This window comes from Oryctolagus cuniculus, chromosome 20 (assembly GCF_051225735.1).
Source record: "Oryctolagus cuniculus isolate XC-2025 breed Fujian yellow rabbit chromosome 20, ASM5122573v1, whole genome shotgun sequence".
Taxonomy (NCBI): domain Eukaryota; kingdom Metazoa; phylum Chordata; class Mammalia; order Lagomorpha; family Leporidae; genus Oryctolagus; species Oryctolagus cuniculus.
This window is the reverse complement of record NC_142886.1, coordinates 24,218,860-24,243,038: the sequence shown is the minus strand read 5'-3', so window position 1 is coordinate 24,243,038 and position 24,179 is coordinate 24,218,860. Positions and strand designations below refer to the sequence as shown.

Sequence of the window (24,179 nt, the reverse complement as noted above, 5' to 3'; positions counted from 1 at the left end):
CTGTACATGTTGCACATTGCACATAGCTTAACCAGAGTGAGAACAATTATGCAGCTGAAAACTCAGCTGAAAACTTTTTACACACTAATACATTGTTAGCCCGATAAATGTTCTGTCTATTCCCTGCTTCACGATCTTCAAGGAATTATACCTATCACAATTGCACAAAAAAGGGAAAGTGGAAACCAAACACTGGGCAACATATGTACAAAATCCCCTCCCTACTCCTTTTATTTTACATGAGTGCTGATGTGTTTGGCAGATATATTTTCAGCTGGGGCCTGATGGAAGTTTGAAGTAACCTGCAAAGACATAATGATATTTGTGAGTTATGCCTTACCTACTTTTTGAACTTTGCGGAATGCCTGATTGACATATATTTTCAGTTTTTATTTTTTCAAGTAATACCAGTACTGCTTCACTATGGCCATCAGTGGCTAAATTTTTTTGTATTTTCTGAGTTCAGGTTGGCAAAGATACTGATGATTGAAATGCCGAATCCTGAGAGGGGCTAAATCTGCTTTGACTGAATCTGCAATTGGTATTTCAAAGACTTTCTGGTAGTTCCAGTGATCTTAGTTGACTAGACTTTTTCAGAAGTACTAAATGAGCAATTTTAACAGGTTTTTATTCATGTACAGATAGATATAAGTACAGTGAGGCCCACAGCTGTTTTATTAAAATAGATTAAAAATTTGTAACAAAAATGAATGTTTGTAATTAATATGTTAGTTAAGAATCCATCAAACATTTTTTTTTTTTTTTGACAGGCAGAGTTAGACAGTGAGAGAGAGAGACAGAGAGAAAGGTCTTCCTTTTTCCGTTGGTTTATTCCCCAACTGGCTGCCATGGCCGGCACGCTGCACCGATCCGAAGCCAGGAGCCAGGTGCTTCCTCCTGCTCTCCCTCATGGGTGCAGGGCCCAAGCACTTGGGCCATCCTCCACTGCCTTCCCGGGCCACAGCAGAGACCTGGACTAGAAGAGGAGCAACTGGGACAGAATCCGGCGCCCCAACCAGGACTAGAACTCTGGATGCCGGCACCACAGGCGGAGAATTAGCCTAGTGAGCCACGGCGCTGGCCTCCATCAAACATCTTTCCTAGACTTACAAAAATTATTTTAAATGCTTGTGTCTTTTTTTAACTCTATTCAGTAGGATGTGTAAGCTAGGTAATTCGTGTTCTTTGATTTAAATTATTTTTAAATCTTATCCCACTCCCCTAAAATAAAAGGTTTTAATTCTAAGTAGAAATTTAAGATTGTTAACCCTATTTTTCAGAAGGATGACTGCTAATTGCATTTAAACAACATGAAATGTATTCCCCCACCCCTAGTACTAAGGTTCCAGTCAAAATTCAGATTCACAGAAGTAAAGAAATTATTTTGGAATTATTAAATGACCAGGAAAAGATGCAGTTAATTTACTAAAACTTTTTCCCACCTTATCAAAGTAAACAGTTGGTGCCTTTGTTATCAGTAGGGTCAGGCCAACAATGAATTAGGTATAATGGTTCACAAAATTTTTAAAATGTAATTAAAGAAAAGGGGTGTACATCTTTTGGGTAGTACTTCTTGATATTTAATTCTGTAAAATCTTTATAAAAGAAAACCAAGAAAATCACCTGCTTTAGTCCCTTGTCATTAGAGCAATCACTTGGTTGTTTGGTAGCTATTACACAGCAACATTTCTTCAATTAGCAGCCCAGATATTTTATAAACTGAGAAATCTAGGGCCAACTGATAATATTTCTGACTGTACTAACATTTTAGTGCAATAAAATACTATGTGAATCTCTTAAAATTCTGACATTCTACAGTCTATATTAGACATACTGTTTTTATAATGTTGTACTTTTGCCTTAAGATTTACGTTTTTAAAATGTATTTTTGCCCTGAATTAGTGTTAATTTAATGGAAATCATCACTCACTGGGTTCTAATAAATTGAAAATTAAACTTAAAAAATGTGTCAGTGATTTAAATTGAAAGCAGTACAGTGATAGCTCTAGCACTTAGTATCAGGAATATAGAAATTTTTTTAAATTCAAAAATATAAAATAAATTATATGTAGGCATGCACAGTGAGAGCAGTAAACCATTATATATCGTTGTCAACTGACACCAGTAACTGATGGTTATAGTGATTTTCTTAAACATTGGCCAGCTTTTCTACCAGTCATTTTCTTCAACTGGTGATGAGCACTGCCTTGATTGTCCCGTTACAATTCATTAATAATGATAGAGCACTATTCTATGAATTAGAACATACCACCTCCCATGCCACCCATCGCAGCCATTCCAGGGTTCTTCTCTTCTTTAGTAATTTCTGTGCCTACAGCTTCTGCTATAGTTAACAGAGAGGTCACCCAGCAGCATCCAGTAAAGCAGTCCTACAACCTTTGTTGGATCAGTGATTCTTTTTTCCGTCATTTCTACAAAATCTCCACACGTAGCACCATAACCAGCTTCGAGGAACTTTGCAGAGTTTTCTAAACAATAGGATCTTTCAACACCTACATCCTTAGCAATAGTCATTACAGGCATTTTGAATGTTCTTTTGATAATTTCTGTACTGACTTTTTTTTTTAATCTTCATTAGCTAGAGTCCATGAGTCCAAGGCTGGGATGCACCAGAGCAGGGCACAGTCTCTTCCCACAGAACAATACCTTCTTCAACAGCAGCTCTTGTAGCATTTAGGGCATCTGTAACTCTGTCTTTTTCATTAACTGTTTTTTAAAGATTTTATTTATTTATTTATTTATTTGAGAGGTAGAGTTACAGACGATGAGAGGGAGAGACAGAAACAAAGGTCTTCCATTTGCTGTTTCACTCCCCAAATGGCCTCAAGGGCCAGAACTGGGCTGATCGGAAGCCAGGAACCAGGAGTTTCTTTCAAGTCTCCCACATGGATGCAGGGGCCTAAGGACTTGAGCCATCTTCAACTGCTTTCCCAGGCCACAGCAGAGAGCTGGATTGGAAGAGGAGCAACCGGGACTAGAACCGGCACCCATATGGGGTGCCGGTACCACAGGTAGAGGATTAACCTACTGTGCCATGGCGCTGGCCCCTCTTTTCATTAACTTTAACATCACTGGTCCCTCTAACCTTCAGCACAGCTACTCTATCTGAAAGCTTTGCTAGGTGTTCATTCAACTCTTTCCTTTTCAAATACACTAGTTATTATATATAATTGCTCAATGATTTTTTTGAAAATGTTTTTTAATTTGAGCCTTGTCAGCTTTTCCTTTCAAAAGTATAGCAACCCTTAAACAAAATTTTTAAAATAATTAAAATAAAAATAAATTAAAAAAAAATATAGCATCATCTATGGTCACAATGACTTCTCCAACTTTTCCTAAGTCATGAGGTTGAATATCTTCAAGATTTGGGGTCAATCTCCCTTCTCCAAATTCTGCACCATCAGTAGCAATAGCCATATCTTTAAGCTGCTTCTTTCTGTCATCACCTCAACCTGGAGCTCTGACTGCTACAATCTGAAGATCAACTTTCAGCCTGTTCAAAATGAGTGTACTCAGGCCTTCACCATCAACATCTTCAGCAGTTGTGACCAGAGGCTTACGGTAAGCATGGGCAGTTTAAAGAGCAGGTGTAATGCAATGGACTGGATACTAGGGATTTTCACTCAGCAGATCATAGGCATCCTGGAATTCACATTTCTGACCTTTTGATGTGTTAATAAAGTATGGAGAAATAACAGCCTCAATCAGGCTTCATGCCTTCAGGGCCGGCACTGTGGCATAGCAGGTAAAGCCACTGCCTGCAGTGCCAGCATCCCATGTGGGCGCCAGTTCAAGACTATGGCCTAGGAAAGCAATAGAAGATGGCCCAAGTCCTTGGGCCCCTGCACCCGAGTGGGAGACGGGGAGGAAACTCCTGGCTCCTGGCTTTGGATCAGTGCAGCTCCAACTGTTGCAGCCATTTAGGGAGTGAATCAGTGGATGGAAGACCTCTCTCTCTCTCTCTGCCTCTCTGTAACTCTGACTTTCAAATAAATAAATATTTTTATAAATAGTTTTTAAAATTCATGTCTTCAATAATTTCTAATTGATTGTTACTTCCTTTACTGTGCTGATACCTTTTCTTTCAGCCTTCTTCATTGCATCAGAAATAATATTGCCAATTTCTTTGTCTCCATTTTCAGAAGTCATAGCAACTGCTTCAGGGGTTATCATAGATTCTGACCACTTCTTAAGCCCATTTTTTACAGCATCAACAGCTAATATCACACTTCTGATTTCCACTGGATTAGCCCCTTTGCCAGTCTTCTCAAAGCCTTCCCTGGCGATAGAGCATGCCACTATAGTAGCTGTGGTGGTATCATCAATCCCCAGGCTATTCATTTGTGTCATTGGCAACCTCTTGAACAAACTTAGCGCCAATGTTTTTATATTTATCCTTTAAGTCAGCTGACTTTGCAATAGTCATACCATCTTTTGTTACTCTGGGACTTTCCCAACTCTTTCTCAATATCACTGTTTTCGGGGCTGGTGCTATGGCACAGCAGGTTAACGCCCTGGCCTGAAGCTCCAGCATCCCATATGGGCACCAGCTTGAGACCTGGCTGCTCCGCTTCTGATACAGCTCTCTGCTAGGGCTTGGGAAAGCAGTAGAAGATGGCCCAAGTCCTTGGGCCCCTGCACCCGTGTGGGAGACCTGGAAGAAGCTCCTGGCTCCTGGCTTCAGATCAGCCAGCTCCAGCCGTTGCGGCCAACTGGGGAGTAAACCATCAGGTGGAAGACCTCTCTCTCTCTGCCTCTCCTCTCTCTGTTTAACTCTGACTTGCAAATAAATAAATAAATCTTTCAAAAAAAATAATCACTGTTTTCCCCTTTGGCCCCATTGTAATGGCCACAGTGTTGGCTAAAAGGTCTACACACCTTGACACATTAAGGCTCGGGCATCTGCACTAAATTTTATGTTTTGGCATAAGCCAAGTGAGATAAGGAGCCAGTACCCTGGACACTGGTCTGATCTGGCAGCAGCAAGGAGGGTACATGTGAGTCAAGCCAGCAGCTTGGAGTTAGGGACAGAGAACAGTATGTACACAGCAGTGAGCCTGTGTCCCTTCCCTTGGTTGCTCCCTTGCCCCCTAGCACTGTGTGCAGGGGCTCATTTTCGAAGCAAAAAGAGGAAAAGTATAGAAAATATAATCAACTTACCCATTAAGATTGTAAGATTTTATTTTTGTATACATAGCAAAGCCATAAAATATACAAACTTACCCATTTAAAACAGGTATAAGTATTTTAGAAGAAATATTTATTTGAAAGACCAAGTTACAGAGAGAGAGAGAGAGACAGAGAGATCTTCCATTTGCTGGTTCCCTCCCCAGGTGGCCACAATAGCTACGTCTGGAGCAGGAGGCAGGAGCCAGGAACTTCATCTGGGTCTCCCATGTGTATTCAGGGGCCCATGTGCTTGGATCATCTTCCACTGCTTTCCCAGGCACATTAGCAGGGAGCTGGATTGGAAGTAGAGCAGCTGACACAGGAACTGTTGCCCATAAGGGATGCTGGTGTAACAGGCCGAGGCTCAACCTGCTGCTGGCCCCTGGAAGAGAGCTTACAGTTTACAGTTTATGACTATATCTCCTGTATATAACTGAAGCAAGAGTCCTAACAAGAAGTGTCAACTTGAGCCACATCCCCTGTTCCCCCATTTCTCCATTCATATGAGGTTCCCATATCAGCAGCAAACATTTATGCAGGCTTTTTCGTGTTAGAATAATTTTGAAGCAGAAGACATTTTCTATTTTGATGAGATTCTCTTCTGTGAGGCCAAGCTTTTTCCACTCAGAAGTCCTTCTGGGGGTGGGCATTTGATGCAGTGGTTAAGATGCCACTTGGGATGCCCATGTCCCATATTAGGGTCCGGGCTCTGCTCCGGAGTCCAGCTTCCTGGTAAATGCACGCCCTAGGGGGCAGCAGTGATGGCTCAAGTAGTAGAGTCCTTGCCACTCACTTAGGGGACCTGGCTTCATCCTGGCCCAGCCCTGACTGTTGCAGGGCTGTCTCTACCCTTCTGCCTTTCAAAAAAATAAAAAAAGCAAAAAAAAAAAAAAAGAAAAAAAAAAAGCCCCCCCTCCCCAAGAAGGGTCTCTGTTGTAGTCTCTGAGACTATAATAGTTTCTCATCTGTGTTGCCACAGAGACTCAAATTCCAGCTCAAGAACGGAAGTTGGTTGGTGAAAAGTCTTCTTTCTAAGCTATCATACACATATCTCCTATACTCACTTTGCCCAGTCAGATGGTAGGGTTGCTGTAGAGCGTGTGGAGTTCTAACATGCAGAAATGAAGCTTGGGCCGGCGCCGTGGCTCACTAGGCTAATCCTCTGCCTAGTGGCGCCGGCACACCAGGTTCTAGTCCCGGTCGGGGCGCCGGATTCTGTCCCGGTTGCCCCTCTTCCAGGCCAGCTCTCTGCTGTGGCCAGGGAGTGCAGTGGAGGATGGCCCAAGTGCTTGGGCCCTGCACCCCATGGGAGACCAGGAAAAGCACCTGGCTCCTGGCTCCTGCCATCGGATCAGCACGGTGCGCCGGCCGGCCGCAGCGCGCCGGCCGCGACGGCCATTGGAGGGTGAACCAACGGCAAAGGAAGACCTTTCTCTCTGTCTCTCTCTCTCTCACTGTCCACTCTGCCTGTCCAAAAATAAAAAAAAAGAAAAGAAAAAGAAATGAAGCTACCTATTGACTCCTATGGCACATCTGCGGGTTTAGGTCTGACTAATCACTGTTTTCTTTGGAGAAAGAATAGGGCTGGGGCCGGTGCTATGGCGTAGTGGGTAAAGGCACCGCTTGCAGCTTCGGCATCCCATATGGGTGCCGGTTTGAGTCCCAGCTGCTCCACTTCTGATCCAACTCTCTGCTGTGGCCTGCCAAAGCAGTAGAAGATGGCCCAAGTCCTTGGACCCCTGCACCCACGTGGGAGACCCGGAAGAAGCGCCTGGCTCCTGGCTTTGGATTGGTGCAGCTCCAGCCATTGTGACCAATTGGCTAGTGAACCAGCAGATGGAAGACCTCTCTCTCTCTCTTCCTCTCTCTCTCTCTTTCTGTCTCTCTCTCTGCCTCTCCTGTCTCTGTGTAACTCTGACTTGCAAATAAATAAATAATTTTTTTAAAAAAAAAGGGCTATTCAAATCAATTTTACATTTATTATCCCAACCCTAGCCACTTTCTAAATTAGTCCACGTTACCCTGAGGACAGTGCCTTTATTTGTAAGAAGCTGTAACTACAACTTCTAGTTAGATTTTAATGTCGTTAAGTAAAGAAACTTACTCATCAGATATACTATAAGCATTTACACTGTGGTAGAGAAAAAGAGCAGCCCTTTGCACCTTGCTCTGACACTGAGCCCATACTAGTTCATATCCAACTGGTCAATGCCCCTTCATAAGTCTGCACAGTTGTCATCATTAATGCCTGCATTCTCATTCAAATGATCTCTGAAAGTCTTCATAACAAATCGACAAGTCATAACTAAGGGTTGGAGTAAGTCTCAAAGAAAAATTCCACTTAACCAAGAAAAAAATAAAAGTCTTTCTGAGAACTGTGGAATTTGGCCCTAGATAGCTTAGTCCATAAAACCAAGTCCAAGTGGCAATGTATCATTAATTATCAAAGAAGTTAATTAAACAGGCAAGTTGTTTTGTGTAAAATATAATGCCTTCTTGTTTATTCTCCCATCTGATTTCAGAAGAAATTAACGGAGGAGCCTCCTTCTGTCTACATTGTGGCAGGGCCTAATCTACTGTTTTCTTTTTAAAAATATTTAGATAGACTTTTTTCTTTAAAATAATTTTAGATTTACTGAAAAATTGGAAAATCCTAGAGAGCTTTTGTGTAACCAGCACCTAGTTTCTCCAATCGTTAGGTACATTTGTCACACTAATGATGCAATAAAGATACACCGTTTAGGGCCTGCGCCATGGCTTACTTGGTTAATCCTCCGCCTGCAGCACCGGCATCCCATATGTGTGCTGGTTCTAGTCCTGGTTGCTATTCTTCCAGTCCAGCTCTCTGCTGTGGCCCAAGAGGGCAGTGGAGAATGGCCCAAATGCTTGGACCTTTGTACCTGAGTGGGAGACCAGGAGGAAGCACCTGGCTCCTGGCTTTGGATCGGCGCAGCCCCAGCCGTGGCAGCCATTTGGGGGGTGAACCAATGGAAGGAGGACCTTTCTCTCTGTCCCTCTCACTGTCTAACTCTACCTGTCAAATAAAAAAAAAAATACATTGTTTATTAACTAAACTCTATATTCATATATTCCTGCTTTTTCCTTTTTCTGTCTCAGGATACCACATGACATTTTCTTTAAACATTTATTTTATTTATTTGAAATGTGGAGTTAGAGAGAGAGAGAGGGAAAGACAGAGAGATTTTCCATCTGCTGGTTCATTCCTCAAATGGCAGCAATGGCCAGGGCTGGGCCAGGCTGAAGCCAGGAGCCAAGAACTTCTTCCAGATCTCCCACATGGGTGCAGGGGCCCAAGAATTTGGGCCATCTTCTGCTGCGTTCCCAGGTGTGTTAGCAGGGAGCTGGATTGGAAGTGGACTCCAACCAGCGCCCACATGAGATGTCAGTGTTGCAGGAGGCGGCTTTACCTGCTATGCCACATCAGCCCCACCACATGACATTTAATAGTCGTGTCTTCTAGTTCCTCTTCGCTATGACAGTTTCTTAGACATTCTTTTGTTTTTAACTTGATGCTGTTCAACTAGTATTTGTCATGTATTTTTGCATATTGCCACTTTTATTATTTTTAAAGCTTTTTTTTTTTATTTGAAAGGCAGAGGCATGGGGCGGGGCACGGAGGGCATGTCTTCCATCCGCTGGTTCACTCTCCAAATGGCCGCAATGGCCAGAGCTGAGCCAATCCGAAGTCAGGAGCCAGGAGCTCCTTCCAGGTCTCCCACGTAGGTGCATGACTTGGGCCACCCTCTACTACTTTCCCAAGCCATAGCAGAGCTGGACTGGAAGTGGAGCAGCTTGGTCTCAAACCGGTGCCATATGGGATGCCAGCACAGCAGGCAGTGGCTTTACCCACTATGCCACAGCGCTGGCCTCCACCAATTGCCTCTTAATTTGTATTTGCTTCATGCTTTCCTCGTGAGTAGACTGGGTTATGTGTTCTGAGGAGGAAGACCATAGAAGTGAAGCACCATTGTCAGCATGTCGTATGAAAGATGTGTGGTATCAGCATGACGTACCACTAATGTGTCAACCTGGATCACCTGGTTAAGGCAGGGCTCTCCTTCCTTCATTATTCTGCCCCACTTTCCATACTGTATACTTTGGAAGCAAACCACTAATCATAGGTAACTGTTTAACTTTTTTTTTAAGATTTATTTTATTTATTTGAAAAAGGGAGTGAGAAAGAGGGCGAGATCTTCCATGTACTGGCCAAAACAGCCAGGGCTGGGCCAGGCTGAAGCCAGGAGCCTGGAACTCTATCCAGGTCTCTCACATGGGTGGCAAAGCCGTCTTCTGCTGCTTTCCCAGGTGCATTAGCAGAGAGCAGTTGGGGCCTGAACTGGTGCTGAACTGTGGTGCCAGCATCACAGCCCCAACCCACTGTACCACAACACTGGCCCCATGTTTAACCTCTTTATAGTCTTCATTATTTTGAAAAAAAAAAAAAATATATATATATATACCCTAGAAAAAGCTATAAATCCTAAATTTTAAATGCTTCCTTTCTTCAAGTTCCATCTGAAATGTCACTTCTTCTCATGTCCTCATCTCTCCACCAAATCGGATGTGGCATGTCTTCCCCCATCTAAATGTAATAATGTCCCAGTGCCACTTATTAAATAAGCAGGAAGCCACTAGCCTCAGACTATCTCTGTGCTTCGAGTTTCTGCCTAACAAAATGCAGCCTTACGTGTTATGCAAACAAAACAAACCTGACTTAGTACAGTAGATTTTTGGTAACAAATAGCTGAGTTTCAGACTGTCACAGGGACCAGCTGATCAGACCATGCCCAAAGAAGGCAAATGCTTAGCCACAGCCAGTCAGATCAGGTGATTCTGCGCTTCTATGCCCATCCTACAAAAGTCCACTGTTCCCATTGCCACACGGAACTCTATGAACCTCTTCTGGTTCTATGTGCTGCTTGATTCATGAATTGTTCTTTGTGCAAATAAATTCTATTAAACGTATTATATCTATCTTTAACAATTTTAATTTTTTTACTTTTTTTTTAAAGATTTCATTTATTTATTTGAAAGTCAGAGTTACACAGAGAGAAGAAGAGACAGAGAGGTCTTCCGTCCGATGGTTCACTCCCCAGATGGCCGCAAGGGCTAGAGCTGCACCGACCTGAAGCCAGGAGCCAGGAGCTTCTTCCGGGTCTCCCACATGGGCACAGGGGCCCAAGGACTTGAGTCATCTTCTACTGTTTTCCCAGGCCACAGCAGAGAGCTGGATCAGAAGTGGAACAGCCAGGACTTGAACTGGTGCCCATATGGGATGCCAGCACCACAGGCGGCGGCTTTACCCACTAGCCACGGTGCTGGCCCCTAACACTTTTTCAAAAGATTTATTTTTCTGAAAGGTGGAATTAGAGACAGAGAGAGACAGAGAGAGAGATTTTTTGGCAGGCAGAGTTAAAAAGAGAGAGAGAAAGGTCTTCCTTTTCCATTGGTTCACCCCCCAAATAGCAGCTATGGTCGGGGCGCTGCACTGACCTGAAGCCAGGAGACAGGTGCTTCCTCCTGGTCTCCCACATGGGTGCAGGGCCCAAGCACTCGGGCCATCCTCCACTGCCTTCCCGGGCCACAGCAGAGAGCTGGACTGGAAGAGGAGCAACCGGGACAGAATCCGGCACCCAAACCGGGACTAGAACCTGGGGTGCTGGTGCCAAAGGCAGAGGATTAGCCAAGTGAGCCATGGTGCCAGCCAAGAGAGAGAGAGAGATCTTCTATCTGCTAGTTCATTCCTCAAATGGCCTCATAGGCCAGGGCTGGACCAAGCTGAAGCCAGGAGCCAGGAGATTCATCTGGGGCTCCAACATGGGTGCAGGGACCAAAGGATTTGGGTCATCTTCTGTTGCTTTCCCAGGAACGTCAGCAGGAAGCTGGGTTGGAAGTAGAGCATCCAGGGCTTGAACCAGCACCCATATGGGACGCCGGTGCTGCAACCCACTGTGCCACACCATGACCTCTCTTCTAACATTTCTATTGTTTTGTGTAAAATATAATGCCTTTGTGTTTACTCTCCCAACTGATTTCAGAAGGAATTTTAGAGGAGAAGCCTTTTTCTCTGTACAGGCTGCGGGGCCCTATCTACTGACAACATGGTCAGCCACACTCCCAAATACCTTTTTATTTCTGACCTGAGGTGCTCTCGTTTTCTGATCTGCAATCTCTTAGGATGCCTGCTGTTGCTGCATGAAGACATTCCCTTGAGGAGTGTGAGTCGCAGCATTCTGGCTTTCTTGCATGTGTGCTTCAGAAGGCTTGCGGGAAACACAGTCGGTAAGGTAGAGAGAGAAAGCCACCTCCCCACTCCTACATTCCTGAACCCACCGATGTTTCTGCGGGGACTGGAAACTAGAAGCATCACATTTTTCATGCAGAAAAAAACAATGTTGTATTCTTTTTAGCATTTTGAGTTTTGGTCTTCAATTTGCTTCTTTTTCAGTCCTGACTTTGCAGAGCGAATGACAAGCCACTAGTTAACAAATCTGGTAAACAGCTTTTTCTAAGATGTTTTACTTGCTTCAGTGCTATCTGAATCTGAAGCAGGATGTTCAATAACGAAGCAATCTAGAAAACTATGATAAAACAAGGGAATTGGAGATATAAATGATATAAATTATATTGAGGGGAGTAAAAGGTATCCTAGTTGTCACACTTACATATTATTCATCCTGATGGGTTTTTTCTGTAATTTTAAGTATGCCTTGAAATACAATTTATAATTATTTTGAAGACATCTGGATTACAAAAGCATGTGATGGCCCCTGGAATATAGTCATGAATATGTAAAGCTTGCCTCTTAATTATGTGGAACAACCCTGTTGGTTCATAATTTTCATTATTAGAGATAGAGGGTTTTTTTTAATTTATTTATTTATTCGAGAAGCAAAGTTACAGACAGAGAGAGGGAGAGACAGAGATGAAAGAGAGGACTTCCATCTGCTGGTTCCCTCCCCAAATGGCTGCAACAGCTGGAGCAGGGCCAGTCTAAAGCCAGGAGCCAGAAGCTTCTGCTGCGTCTCCCACGTGGGTGCAGGGGCCCAAGGACTTGGGGCATCTTCTACTGCTTTCCCAGGCCATTAGCAGAGAGATGGATTGGAAGTGGAGCAACCAGAACTCAAACTGGCAACCATATGGGATGCCAGCACTGCAGATGGAGGCTTAACATTTTACACCACAGCACCAGCCCTGAGATAGAGGTTTTACATTGATTTTGTCTTTCTATTCTACCTTTGGCTAGAGGAGTGACTGTTAATAGCAATCACTGACTCTGGCGGACTAATTTTTCTTTAAAATGTTGCAGACAAGAGCCTTCGCTTGTACACATTTTTTTTTGCTTGCCTCACAAGATGGTAGTGAGGATTAAGCAGTTGGAATAAAATGGGTATCCCAGAAGCACTGTTTATCCCCCTAGTTCCTCTCTTCTGTCCTGGATTAAAACCCTGCTCAGTTCTATGTGTTGCTGTGACATAGAGTATGTCTCAGATAAAAAGGTATTCTTTCCCAACCACCTGTTTATTTTGTAAAATCAATATTCCTATAAAAATATTTATGTAACAAAAAGCATGTTTTATTGACACATACATATATACTAAGCTTAACAATTGAAAGAATACATATCAAACCATCTCAAAGGTTTCTTCTGGGGTGAGTGGTGATGGTTGTAACACTGGTCCAAGCATTGATAACAAAGCATTCACCTCTGTGATATTCCTACCTTTAATTTTTTTTATTATTATTTTATTTGAAAGAGTTGGAGAGAGACAGAGAGAAAGATGGAAGGACACACAGAGAGAGGTCTTCCATCTGCTGGTTCACTCCCTACATGGCTACAATGGCCTGAGCTGGGCCAGGCCAAAGCCAGGAGCTAGGAGATTCTTCCAGGTCTCCCACGAGGGTGGCAGGGGCCCAAACACAAGGGCAATTTTCTGCTCCTTTTCCTGGAGCATTAGCAGGGAGCTGATTTGGAAGTGGAGCAGCCAGGACTTGAACCGATGCCCATATGGCATGTTAGCATCACAGGCGGCAACTTTACCCACTGTGCTATAACACCAGTCTCCCTATCTTTACTTTTTAGAAAGTATATTTATTTATGGCTCTTTATTCATTCCTGACAAGAGATTTTTTTCAATGGAAGCAAAGCAATGTTTAACATTAAAAATTTAAAGAGAAAGGTATAAAAATCTAGAAAGCTTATGACAATGTGTTCCAATGAACTGATCAAAATTCAAGTTCCTGGAATATGTATACAATCTTATCCTCTAAACCTTCAAATAATGGGCTATATTTTCCAGAAGGCCCCTCTAACTCTCACCGCCCAAGTGCTTGTGGAAGAAAGTCTGGAGCTGCTTCCAAGCATCCACCTGGGCCACAGCATGAGCCCTGGGCTCCCCTCCCCAGAACACAGGACCGCCCACCAAGGCGTGCAGGGAAGCCCGGCACAGGGGGAAGTACGGGGGCTCGATGTAGTGCCCTGCCTCTGGGTAACAGATGATCTGGGGCTTTGCCTTCCCCTGGGCCTGGAGGCGTTTAGAGGCCTCATTGGCATAGAACTCACTCTTCCAGTTGTGGTCATCCTGACCTACAAGGAACAGGAAGGTGCACTCAGACCTCTCCACAGGAATTAGGCTCTTCTGGTCAGGCCCTTCCAAAGGGCTGTTCAGGGCGTCCACAATGTCTGCAAAGCCTTCTTTGGTCATCTTGATTCGACTTCTGTTGGCACCTATGGGGGGCAGGGTCACGTCCTTGTAGTGTAAGGTCCCCCCAACATTAACTATGGAACCGTTGATTATGACGGCAGCTGTGATGCCCTTCAGGAAGGAGGTCATGGTGAGGCCAAGTTCACCCCCCTTGGAATGTCCAAGCAGCCCAATCCCTGGACCTTTTACCTGAGAAGGGAACAGAGAAACAAGGAGAATGAGTCCACAGTGTAGTGCTGTACAGTGACTAGTGTCCAATCTTAGAGTCAGGTGGACCTGAGACTGAACCTGATACTACCATGTACCCAAGGAAGTTTACTTGTCCTTCCTCCTTATCCTCTTTTCCACAGTTTATCTGTCACCATTCTGGATTTCAACAACCACATGGATGATCTTTCAAATACTCTGGCTTCAGTTCCACGACCTCCATACCTCTCATGATCTTCTCTATCACCTGAGCCATCCACTCGCATTCTCATCAGTAAGCACATCATCTCCCAGGTCTCAGCATCAAGCATTGCACTCCCTGATCACCACCTTCAACACCTCCAGCTGAGCCACTCCAGTGACCCCAGTTCTGCCTCTTTGAGACCCTGGCTACCAGTTCTTCACTATCAATCTCTCTCTCTTGTTCTCAATTCCTGCCATTCTGATGAAACATCTTTATTAAAAGCTCCAATACTTCCATCTACCTAGAGCTCTTAGTAAATTATAAAGTAAGCAATAATTATTTTATGATATTCTGATATAAACTGAGTCTAGAAACCTCAAAACATTTCTGGTACTCAGGTTCTGGCTGCTAAGTGTATCCATTATTTATTTTAAAACACTTTTGCCTTTTAACTTTTCTTTTCATTTTATTTGAAAGTTATAGAGACAGACAAAAAGAGAGAGATCTTCCATCTGCTAGTTTACTCCTCAACTGTCCACAACAGCCAGGGCTGGGCCAGACTGAAGCTGGGAGCACAGAACTAAATCCAGGTCATCCATGTGGGTGGCAAGGACCCAAGCACTTAAGCCATGACCTGCTGCCACCCAGCGTGCAGATCAGCAGGAAGCTACATCATAAGTGGGGCAACCTATACATGAACCAGCACTCAAATGTGGGACAGAGGCTCTCAATTCTTCCTTCCTGCCTTCTTTTATTTCTTCTCCCCTCCCCTTCCAGCTTCATCCCCTCCCCTACCTTTCTCTTTCTTTCATAGAGCGACAAGAGACAGAGAAAGAGACACAGACTTTTCCCATCTACTGGCTCACTCCTCAAATGCCTGCAACAGCCAGGGATGGCCCAGGCATCAGCCTGGGAACCAAGAACTCCAACCTGCCTCCCACTTGGGTGCCAGGAACCCAAGTACTTGAGCCATCATCCCTGGCCTTCCTAGGTGCATTAGCAGGAAGCTAGATGGGAAGCTGAGGAGCAGGGACTTGAACTGGCACTCCAGTATGGGATGCAGACATCTCAAGTGCCAGCTTAACTCACCGTGCCACAACACCCCACCACCACCACCACACACCCACACCTTGAGCCACAGCTTAGGACATCTGCATCCCATACTGAAGCGCCAGTTTGAGCCTCAGCACTTCCGCTCCCAATGCACCTTGCTGCTACTGCATCCTAGGAGACAGCACTTGATGGCTCCAGTGCTTGAGCCCTTGCCACCCATCTGGATAACTGGGATGCAGTTCAGGGATGCTGGGTCCTCCCTGGCCCAGCTCGCTCTCTCTCTCTCTCTCTCTCTCTCTCCTTTTCAATTACATGAAAATTAACACACAAAAAAAGTTAAGCTAAACATTTTGGGGACAGTGTTCTGGCACAGCGGGTTAAGTCATTTGTGATAACAGCATCCCATAAGGGCACTCGTTCAAGTCCTGGCTGCTCCACTTCTGATTCAGCTGCCTGCTATTGTAGCTGGGAAAGCAGAAGACACCAAGTGTTTGGGCCCCTGTGACCCACATGGGAGACCTAGATTAAGGTCTGGCCTCTGGCTTCTGCCTGGCCCCACCCTATCCATGTTAGCCATTTGGGGAGGGAACTAACTCATGGAAGCTCGTGTTCTCTCTCTCTCTCTCTCTCTCTCTCTCTCTCTCTCTCTCGTAACCCTGCTTTTCAAATAAATCTTTAAAAAAAAAATCTAACTGCCATCTTTGGGAGGCAGTAATTCCCTTCTTTTAATTCTTCTGTCAAATCCATGGTTCTCAGTAGAGTTGGGACTCATTATGAAATTCCAAAACAAACTTAAATTGAGAATTTCATAATACCTACTAAGAACACCTTTACTGTCAGGAAATAGGAACTGTCTCTGAGAAGCTACTATAAAAGGTCGTGTGTCTGGAGTAGAGTGGCTCTCATGAATGACCTCACTTCTGTGAAAACCAAGAGCACTCATGAGGAGGAGACCTGCTAGGGAGCCCATAAAACAGAGAGAAGGTCTAACCTCGGGGCGGCTGATCAGGTAGTTCACCGCCTCTTCAAAGTACTCCAGGTGGAGGGTATCCATGCTCTTGGGGAGGTCGTCATAGTTGTAATAAGCCAGAGCCATGACAGCAAAGCCCTTCCCAGCCAGCAGGCTGGCTCGATACTCCAGCAGGCCACCTCCAACTCCAAACATGTCCACAATGCCAGGAAAGGGCCCCGGGCCTGGGAAGAAACAAAACAAACACACACTTCAACTATTCCTGACACTCTGCAGTGGTGGCAAAAGCCATCTGTTACCTGCTTGGTGGTATCAGAGTTTTCTAGGGACAATCAGAAACACTGAAAGACCTCTGGTCTTCAAACAAATTAACAGTGGCATATAAGCTAAATTCACATCCTCCTATCTACACAAAGCCTCTCTGAGTCCCATGGGTTTGTTTGTTTTTTAAGATTTATTTTATTTACTTGAAAGAGCTACAGAGAGAGATCTTCCATTTGTTGGTTCACTTCTCAGATGGCTGCAACGGCCAAGAGCTGAGCCAATCTGAAGCTAGGAGCTTCTTCCAAATGTCCCGTATGGGTCCCAAGGATTTGGGCCATCATCCACTGCTTTTCCAGGTCCATTATCAGGGAACTGGATAGGAAGTGGAACACCGGGACTCGAACTGGAGCCTATATGGGATGCTCACACTGCCGGCTGGGGCTTTAACTCATCATTGCACCACAGTTCTGGCCCCTAAATACATTACTTTTTTATTATTATTTTTTATTTGACAGGTAGAGTTATAGACAGTGAGAGAGAAAGGTCTTCCTTCCGTTGGTTCATTCCCCTAATGGCCAGTATGGCCAGCACTGTGCCGAATCGAAGCCAGGAGCCAGGTGCTTCCTCCCAGTCTCCCATGCTGGTGCAGGGACCCAAGCACTTGGGCCATCCTCCGCTGCCCTCCCGGGCCACAGCAGAGAGCTGGAGTAGAAGAAGAGCAACTGGGACTAGTACCTGGCACCCCAACTGGGACTAGAACCCGGGGTGCCAGCGCCGCAGGCAGAGGATTAGCCTAGTGAGCCACGGTGCCGGCCTAAATATATTACTTTTAAGACTTAATGGCCGGCGCCACGGCTCAGTAGGCTAAGCCTCCGCCTTGCGGCACTGACACACCGGGTTCTAGTCCTGGTCAGGGCGCCGGATTCTGTCCCGGTTGCCCCTCTTCCAGGCAAGCTCTCTGCTGTGGTCAGGGAGTGCAGCGGCGGATGGCCCAAGTCCTTGGGCCCTGCACCCCATGAGAGACCAGAAGCACCTGGCTCCTGCCTTCGGATCAGCACAGTGCGCCGGCTGCGGCGGCCATTGGAGGGTGAACCAACGGCAAAGGAAGACCTTTCTCTCTGTCTCTCTCTCTCACTGTCCACTCTGCCTGTCAAAAAAAAAAAAAAAAAAAAAAGACTTAAAATAATTTGCAGGGGCAGCTGTTTGGCGCAGCAGGTAAGATGCTGCCTGGGACTCCCGCGTCCCATACCAGAGTGCCTTGTCTGAGTCCTGGCTCCTCCACTTCCAACCCAGCTTCCTGTTAATATGTACCCTGGGAAGCAGCAGATGATGGCCCAAGTACTTGGGTCCCTGCCACCCAAGAAGGAGAACTGGACTGAGTTACAAGTCCTAGGCTTTGACCTAGCCCCACACTGGCTGTTGTGGGAATTTGGGATTGAGCCAGCAGATGGAAGATCTCTCTCTCTGCCTTTCAAATAAAATGAAAATAAAAATCTCTAAATAGTTTATAAATAATGAACAACTTTCCTCTCTTCCCAACCCAAAAATTGAGATGCCTAATGCTGAGGAGGATGCAGAACAACTGGAACCCTCATACAGTGCTGCTAGTACGGTCACTTTAGAGCACAGTTGGGTTCGAATCCCAGCTGCTCCACTTCCGACCCAGCTCCCCACGAATGCGCTTGGGAGAGAGCGGAGGATGGCCCCTGGGCCCACATGGGAGACCCACAAGAAGCTCCTGGCTTCTGGATTTGGTCTGGCTCAGCCCTGAAGGTTGTGCATTTGGGGAGTAAACCAGCAGATGGAAGTTCTGTCTTACTGTCGCTCTGCCTTTCAAATAATAAATCTTCTAAAATTAAAAAAAAATTATTACAAGTGTCTTTTCCTTCTTACAATTTCTTATAACTGAGCAATGGATTTGAGGACCTCTCAGTTGTGGAGTAGCAGGGCTACTTCCCCAGACATCTCATTCTCATTCCTGTCTCCTTGACACTGACCTCTGGAATGTTGGGCGCTACCTCCTTGCTGTAAAAGCTTGGGGACAAGGAACTGCAGACGCCTCACCTGGCGGCAGGAAGAGCGTGGCGCGCACCCGGCCCGCGCGCACCGGCTGGCGCCGCACCCCCGGCGGCAGGAAGCGGCGCTCCAGCAGCGCGCGGGCCAGGAGCTGCCCGGGCTCCGGGGCGTGGCCGTCCAGCACCTCCAGCTCCACGGCCAGCGGCGTCTGCACGTCCCGCTTGGTCAGACGCCAGAAGGGCCTGTCGGGCTGCAGGGCCCAGAGGAGCCCCATGGGCTCGAGCCCCGCGAAGCTGCCGCCCAGCGCGGGCGCGCGCGCCAGGTCCAGCTGGCCGCCGGCATCGGCGCAGTAGCGCGCGTGGGCCCGGAAGAGCGCGCCCTTCTCGTCGCGCAGGGACGCGCGCAGCGTGACCGGCTGCTCGGGGGCCAGGCCGCGCACAGCGATGCGCACCGGCTCGTCCCAGCAGCAGGGGCCCGCGGGCTCCACGCTCACCGTCGCCGCCATCCCGACTTGGGCAACGAAGAGGCGTCCCTGCTTAGGGGAGTCGTGGGCCGTGGGCCGGGCCTGGCCTCTCTCCATCCTGTGTCGCCACCCTTCGCACTTTCCATTGGTTGGGCACTGGGACGCTGTTCAAGTCTCTGTGTGAGGTTTCTTTGTGCAAGTGTCCCAGCAACCTGAATAGAAGAAAGCTTATTAACGCTTAGTCCCGCGATCCAGCGTGGTGACTGTCGAAATAAAGTTACAAAGACCGCTGAAGCCAAAGGTTTGCGAGAGCCAAAGCTCCAAGAATCTGGATGTTGAAAAAGCATTGTAGATCACTGAAATTCATGTGATCTGTGGAGAAACATGGCCCTAATTCCTCCCACCGATCCTTCTTCCTGTTGCTGATGGTACCTGGAGCTGCTCCCACGGTTGGGTAGTGTTTATGGAGCCAGGCCACAGTGGATTCCAATGTAACCCTGCTCCTTTAATAGCTGGGAGATCTTTAGCAAGCTACATAATTAATCCTGTGAATTCAGTTTCCTTATAAGGACACACATATTGAGAATAGTAAATGGACTAACCTAAAAACAGTGAAGTACCAAGTGAAAAAGTGTTGATTCTCAACCCATAGCTCTACTGTCTGCCAGTGTCAGGTTTTGGGTCATATCAGTCAGAGTTCCGGCAGGAAGCAAGTGGCACGCTCAAACTGGGCGATTTGAGCAGAGTTTTATGAAGGGACTATCTTATTTGCAAAGGCACAGGCAAAAAAGAAAAAAAAAAAATTTAAGACCTCATTAAGTTTGGTACAGGATGCTGGGCCTGAAGGCTCAAGGAAAGGTGGCTACCTGCCAGGCGGCAGGTGACTTAGCATGATGTGGCAGGAGTAGGGAGAATACAAACCTTGACTCCACTCTCCTCCCGCCCTTCACTATTTGCAGGTGTCTGGATGAAGGCAGCCATACAGCTTAGTCTGTTAGCAAGGTGAGGAGAGACAGGCCTGTGGAAGATGTGTAGCAAATGGGAGCTTTATAGATATTTATAACCCCCCAGAAAGTTATTGAATAAACCCCAGATCTCATAGCTCAGGGAGCTTTTTTTAATTATTGCAAATGATTTTCAGTAGGTATTTTTAATACCTACTTCTGGTAGGTATTTTAAAACGTGACAGGATGCCCCCCAGTGGAGGAAAACACTGGGTTTACAAACAACTTACCTGGGCTGCTGTAGACATCAGCTCAGAAATGGAAATGTACACACTGATTTCAGAAGAGCAAAAAGGCAGGCAAGAAAAAATAGCTCCTTCCTCCTCTTTCCCTGATCCCCAGCTTGCTGTAAAGAGACACAGAAGTGACTGTCAGGCACATGAGGGAGAAGCAGCTGAGGAGGTGGCCTGGGCTGTATTCAGAAGTACTTTCCTCCGTGGAGTTCTGAGCCCAGGAACTCCAGGAAGAAGTAGGTACTGTGCAGGCCAGCTGTGCCGGAGTGCATATAACCTGCAGAAGGACCAGCTGTCGGGAGCTGGTGGTGTGGCACGGCAGGTTAGGCTGCTGCCTGTGATGCAGCAACCCCTATCAGAGCACTAGTTCAAGTCCTGGCTCCATTGCTTCCTATCCCGCTCCCTGCTCACGCGCCTGGGAAGGGGGCAGATAATCGCCTAAGTGCTTGGACCCCTGCTACCCATGTGGGAGATCAGGATAGAGTTCCTGGCTCCTGGATTCAGCCTGGCCAAGCCCTAGCTGTTGTGGCCATTTGGGGAGTGAGCCAGCTCAGCGGCCATCTTGATATGACCTTTTCACCTCATCCTGTTAGGTAGGAAGTCAGTTATGAGCTTATGCGTGTGTGACATAAAGGCCTAAAGAGAAGACATCTATGTCCAGCACATGCATCTGCTGACAATGTTTCAGGGGCAGCCCGGTATTCACATTCTGCCCTGCCCCCTTCTACCTGATAACTTGCCAGGTGGAGATCCCCACCCCTCTGCCTGACAAATCTTCCACAATCTCCCAGATGCAGCCCAGTATCTGCATTTCAAACACCCTGCTCCGGATCCCCATTCTCTAGGGGGTCCTGCTCACCCTTCCTCTGAACCCAGGATGGCATCAGCTAGGCTTCCTCCTGTCTGATACCTTCAAGGAAAAACTCAGATAGGAGCTTCTTAATATTTACAGCCATAAAATCCTTTGTTTCAGGAGGAGATATGTGAAGGCAAAGACCCATCTCCTTAAAAACCCCCAGCCTCGGCCGGCGCCGCGGCTCACTAGGCTAATCCTCCGCCTAGCGGCGCCGGCACACCGGGTTCTAGTCCCGGTTGGGGCGCCGGATTCTGTCCCGGTTGCTCCTCTTCCAGGTCAGCTCTCTGCAGTGGCCAGGGAGTGCAGTGGAGGATGGCCCAGGTACTTGGGCCCTGCACCCCATGGGAGACCAGGAAAAGCACCTGGCTCCTGGCTCCTGCCATCGGATCAGCGCAGCGCGCCGGCCGCGCCGGCCATTGGAGGGTGAACCAACGGCAAAGGAAGATCTGTCTCTCTCTCTCACTGTCCACTCTGCCTGTCAGACCATATTATTAAAAAAAAAAAAAAAAAAAAAAAAAAAAACAGCCTCAACCGGACTGCGTGCTCAGCCCTCTGCCTCTCTGCTGAGCCGCCCACCTGGTCTGGCCAGGTGTAATCTCTCCACTCAACCATGTAACCTCACCCCCACCCCCACCCAGCCCCAGTCCGAGCGACTGTGCACTATCTCTCGGGTCCTGTCTGGAGAGGTGCCCATCCGTTCTTACGGATGTCCCTTCCCTAATAAACCTTGCTATTTTACCTCCCACTACTCTCTGTCTCACACCTGAATTCTTTCTTGCACGAAGACAAGAACCCTGCAATTTCTCCGGTAACAATTCCACCACACAGGTCTCCCCTGCCGGTGGCAGGAACCCAATCACTTGAGTCATCACTACTTTTCTCAGGGTCATCACCAGTTACTCAGGGTCAGCATTAGCAGGAAACTGGAATAAGGAGCCGCAACACAAAATTGAACCAGGCACTCTGCTGTGGGGTGCAAGCCTTTAACCAGTATCTTAACTGTTAGGCTAAACACCCACCCTGATCTCCTGGTTTTGATATTTGTACTGTGGTATGTAAGATGTTAACATTGGGGGAGGTGGATGAAAGATTTGAAGAGCTTTACTACTTTGCAATATTTGTATAGTGTAAAATCATTTCAACATAAAAAGTTTAAAGAAAAAAAAAAATACAACAAACTCCAGGAGTCATGAAACCACCATAGAGGATCTCTGGTCTTTTCTGTACAGCTGGTGGGTTAGTAAAATCTGTCCAGTCAAGATCCTTCTTCCTTCAAAATCTCAAAAAGTCTTTCACAAGTGGTTAAGGTTTCCAGGACTTTGTATTATCCATCAGCTTTTATATAAAAATCCTCTTAAAATTCTGAGTTTTTTGTCCAAAGTATCTGGACTCAGGCACATCATTTTGCAGTGAAATCTAATATTGTAATGAGTCTTGGGAGAAAGGACATTGGGGTCACGTCTGTTCCTTTGAGGGGCCTCATCCTTAGTCTTCAAGGGAAGACTCCCCACGTTCAGGGAGATTAGTTTATTCTGGAAGGCAGGAGTTTGAAAACCGGCATTGGCTGGGCACAAAAAGAGCTTTGTCATTGTCCTGGCAAGCCCTCCCTTGGCTCAGCTCCCAGGACTTCCAACCATGTAACTTACCTAGTTGAATTGTTGCCAAGACCTTTACCCCAGTTACAACTGATACAAGGATGTCTGAGAGATTAACTCTTAAAGGTGCTACTTGGATGACTCCTGTGACTTTATTAAATCATTAAATCACCAACAGGTGGGCCAAACAACTGTTTAAACAAAACGAGGCACTGAACTCCCTGACTGTTCACTACTGTCATCATCCATTCCTTGCAGTGGCTCTTATTCTAGTTAGAAAAACAAGATGTAAATCTTTGGAAAACAGAAATGCTGGTTTCTTCCTGTTTTGAAAAGTAGAAATCACTTGGGCAGCCTACTTCGGGCTAATTTAAATGACCTTTTTTTGATCATTTCTGATCCCTTCCATTATAATTCTCCCTGATTGCAGTTGTTCTCCAACATCCCATAAATAGCTCATGGGTCTCTTCATCGTCTCCTCAGATGCAGAGTCAGCATCTAACTCTTGCAATGTTGCATTCAAGGAGGGTCTTCACTTTAAGACCCTTTCCTCCTCAATTCACTGTGGTCAATTTGTCCTTCTGCCTTTATCCTGTGAACACAACATAGATTTTCCAGGAGTCTGACTGCATGATGCTGGATTTCCCATGGGGTCATTAGGCCTCCTCTCAGTATTGTTTCCATTAATTGGCAGTTGGTAGCCTTCTTCTTCCACCTCTACCCATTAGCACATGAGCCTGAGACTGTTTATAAAAGACAAAATAAATTAACCCTTCAACGTCCAATGGGAGAAAACTCAAGAGAGTCTGTTCTGGGTTCACTGACTGCCTCCTGCCTGCCCTGGTTTCTTACTTGAGAGCCCAGGAAATACAGCAGGGGACCCAGCAACCTCATTCCCTCATCATCCCCCCTACGAAGCTTTACATTCTAAATGCTCTCCCCAACTAGATCTTTTCCTCACAATATTTTGTCAAGCTGTCTTCCAAAGGGAATGTACCAATCTGTACTCCCTCCCACCAGCAGTGAGAGTTCCCGTGCATTGTCCCCAACATTTAGCATTGTCTGTGTTTTGGATTTTAGCCCTTTTAATCAGTGTGTGACAGTATTTCACTGTTGTTGTTTTTTAAGGATGTAGGACTTTATTTGGAAGTCAGAGTTACACAGAGAAAGAGGAGAGGAACAGAGAGAGAGAGAGAGAGAGAGAGAGAGAGAGGTCTTGTCTTCCAATCTGAAGTCAGGAGCCAGGACCTTCTTCCAGGTCTCCCACGCACGTGCAGAGGCCCAAGGATTTGGGCCACCTTCCACTGCTTTCCCAGGCCATAGCAGAGAGCTGCATCAGAAGTGGAGCTGGGACCGGCCGGGGGCTGTTTGAGCAGCCGGCCGGCGGGCGGGCCGCGGAGTCGCCCTCCGGGAGGTCG

At 46.4% G+C, this 24,179-nt stretch overlaps 1 protein-coding gene and 1 pseudogene across 1 annotated transcript; both read right to left on the bottom strand.

Moving 5' to 3' along the window:
* Positions 1–2,258: 2,258 nt before the first annotated feature.
* On the bottom strand, positions 2,259–5,018 carry LOC108178620 (60 kDa heat shock protein, mitochondrial-like; annotated as a pseudogene).
* A 7,747-nt stretch (positions 5,019–12,765) lies between these two features.
* On the bottom strand, positions 12,766–19,258 carry LOC138843038 (acyl-coenzyme A thioesterase 1). Its single transcript, XM_002719664.6, has 3 exons — positions 18,659–19,258; positions 16,352–16,554; positions 12,766–14,105 (listed from the first exon to the last, which is right to left on the bottom strand). The coding sequence occupies exons 1-3, from the start codon at positions 19,188–19,190 to the stop codon at positions 13,521–13,523; spliced, it is 1,320 nt and encodes a 439-aa protein (XP_002719710.4). The 5' UTR covers positions 19,191–19,258; the 3' UTR covers positions 12,766–13,520.
* Positions 19,259–24,179: the final 4,921 nt, after the last annotated feature.